This window comes from Nothoprocta perdicaria, unplaced genomic scaffold (genome assembly GCF_003342845.1).
Source record: "Nothoprocta perdicaria isolate Ctin4 unplaced genomic scaffold, notPer1 scaffold_1341, whole genome shotgun sequence".
Taxonomy (NCBI): Eukaryota; Metazoa; Chordata; class Aves; order Tinamiformes; family Tinamidae; genus Nothoprocta; species Nothoprocta perdicaria.
In genome coordinates this window covers 1993-4115 of record NW_020454474.1, presented here as the reverse complement: position 1 = coordinate 4115, position 2123 = coordinate 1993, and the positions used below count along the sequence as shown (strand labels likewise).

The 2123-nt window shown below is 69.4% G+C and overlaps 1 protein-coding gene across 1 annotated transcript in view; it reads left to right on the top strand.

Annotated features, from left to right (window-relative positions):
• Nucleotides 1–3: 3 nt before the first annotated feature.
• The window catches only part of LOC112942843 (SWI/SNF complex subunit SMARCC2-like), a gene marked incomplete at both ends in the record, with an annotated part of 4063 nt that continues 1943 nt past the window's right edge, over nucleotides 4–2123 (top strand). The window contains 8 exons of the mRNA XM_026033874.1: nucleotides 4–165; nucleotides 237–346; nucleotides 416–540; nucleotides 1037–1096; nucleotides 1201–1238; nucleotides 1318–1448; nucleotides 1533–1604; nucleotides 1706–1821. Of these exons, the coding sequence (XP_025889659.1) occupies nucleotides 4–165; nucleotides 237–346; nucleotides 416–540; nucleotides 1037–1096; nucleotides 1201–1238; nucleotides 1318–1448; nucleotides 1533–1604; nucleotides 1706–1821 (814 nt within the window). The remainder of the gene's footprint in view (nucleotides 166–236; nucleotides 347–415; nucleotides 541–1036; nucleotides 1097–1200; nucleotides 1239–1317; nucleotides 1449–1532; nucleotides 1605–1705; nucleotides 1822–2123) is intronic.

The following is a 2123-nucleotide window of genomic DNA, read 5'->3' as shown; positions in this document are numbered from 1 at the left end:
CAACCCGGCCACCCCGATGCGGCGCCCCGGCAGGTCCACGCCAAGTGGATCCTGGACACGGACACCTTCAACGAGTGGATGAACGAGGAGGACTACGAGGTGTCGGACGAGAAGAGCCCCGTGTCGCGCAGGAAGAAGATCTCCGCCAAGACCCTCACGGACGAGGTGCCCGCGCCCGCCCGTGCCCCCCGCGGCGGCGCCGGCCCCGCGGGTGACCCCCCGTGTCCCCCGCRCAGGTGAACAGCCCCGACTCGGACCGGCGCGACAAGAAGGGGGGCAACTACAAGAAGAGGAAGCGCTCGCCCTCGCCCACGCCCGAGGCCAAGAAGAAGAACGCCAAGAAGGGGTGAGGGGCCGGGGGGCCCCGCGGCGCCGCCGCCCCCGGGCCGCCCTCACGGGGTCCCGCTGCCCGCAGCCCCTCCACCCCCTACAACAAATCCAAGCGCGGGCACCGCGAGGAGGAGCAGGAGGACCTCACCAAGGACATGGACGAGCCCTCGCCCGTGCCCAACGTGGAGGAGGTCACCCTGCCCAAAACAGGTCCGGGCCAGTGGCCCCCAAAGCAGCGAGCCCTTCTCCTCCTCCTCCTCCTCCTCCTCCTCCTCCTCCTGCTTCGCACCTTTCTTCTCTTCATCTTTCTCCTCCTCCTCCTTCCCCCCTTTCCCCTCCTCTTTCTCCTCTTCCTTCTGCTCTTTCTCCTCCTCCTCCTTCTCCTCTTCCTCCCTCTCCCCTTCCTCCTTTTCCTCTCCTCTTCTTCTTTCTTCTCTTCCTTCTGTTCTCCTTCTCCTCTTTCCTCTTCTTTTTCTCTCCTCTTCCTTCTTTTCCTCTTCCTCCCCCTTTTCCCCCTTCTCCTCCTCCCCTTCCTCCTCCTTTTCTTCTTCTCCTTCCTCCCTCTCCCTCTCCTTCACCTCTACCTTCACCTCCTCTTCCTCCTCTTCCTCCCCTCCTCCTCTTCTTCCTTCCTTTCTTCCTCCTCGTCCTCCTCGCCCCGTGTGCCCTGCCCGTGGCGCTCAGCTCCCTTCCCTCCGCGCTGCAGTGAACACCAAGAAGGACTCGGAGTCTGCGCCCGTCAAGGGGGGCACCATGACCGACCTGGGTGAGTGCCGGGCGGCCGCGGCCTCGGGGCCTCCGCGGAGGCTGCCTCGGAGCGGGGCTGCTCCGCGGTCTCCGCCGCCCCAGCGCCTCCCGTGCCCCTTGCAGACGAGCAGGAGGACGAGAGCATGGAGACGGCGGGCAAGGTGAGGCCGCGCTGGGGACCCCGTCCCTTGGCGCGCCGTGCGCGCGGGGACTCGGGGACCCAGGGCCCGCGTCCCGCAGGACGAGGAGGAGAACAGCACCGGCAGCAAGGGGGAGCAGGCCAAGAACCCCGACCTGCACGAGGACAACGTCACCGAGCAGACCCACCACATCATCATCCCCAGCTACGCCGCCTGGTTCGACTACAACAGGTTGGCGGCGCCGCGCGGTGGCACCGGCAGGGCCGGGGGGGCCGGGGCGCCCTCGAGCCCCCCACCCGGCGCTTCCCCCTGCAGCGTCCACGCCATCGAGCGCCGCGCCCTGCCCGAGTTCTTCAACGGCAAGAACAAATCCAAGACGCCCGAGATGTGAGGCCGCTCGGTGCCCGTCCCGCCGCGCCCCCGGGGCTGCCCGGGGCCCCCCGGGGCRGCCCGGTGCCGGGGTGCTCATCGGGGCGCCTCTCGCGCAGCTACTTGGCCTATCGCAACTTCATGATCGACACGTACCGGCTGAACCCGCAGGAGTACCTGACGTCGACCGCGTGCCGCCGCAACCTGGCCGGCGACGTCTGCGCCATCATGCGGTGAGGCTGGCGCTGGGGGGGCCCGGGGCGGCGGGGGGGTCCCCCACGCACACACTGAGCGCCCCTCGCCGCAGGGGGAGGCCGGTGCCGGGGGGGTCCCCATGGCGGCGGGGGCGTCCCCCACATGCACACTGAGCGCCCCTCGCTGCACGGTGAGGCTGGCGCCGGGGGGCTCCCCGTGGCAGCTCTGGGGGTGTCCCTGCGGTGTCATGGGGGTCCCCACGTTTCTGGGGGTCCCCACACACTGAGTGCCCCTCGATGCAGGGTGAGGCCAGTGCTGGGGGGGTCCCCATGGTGCCAGGGG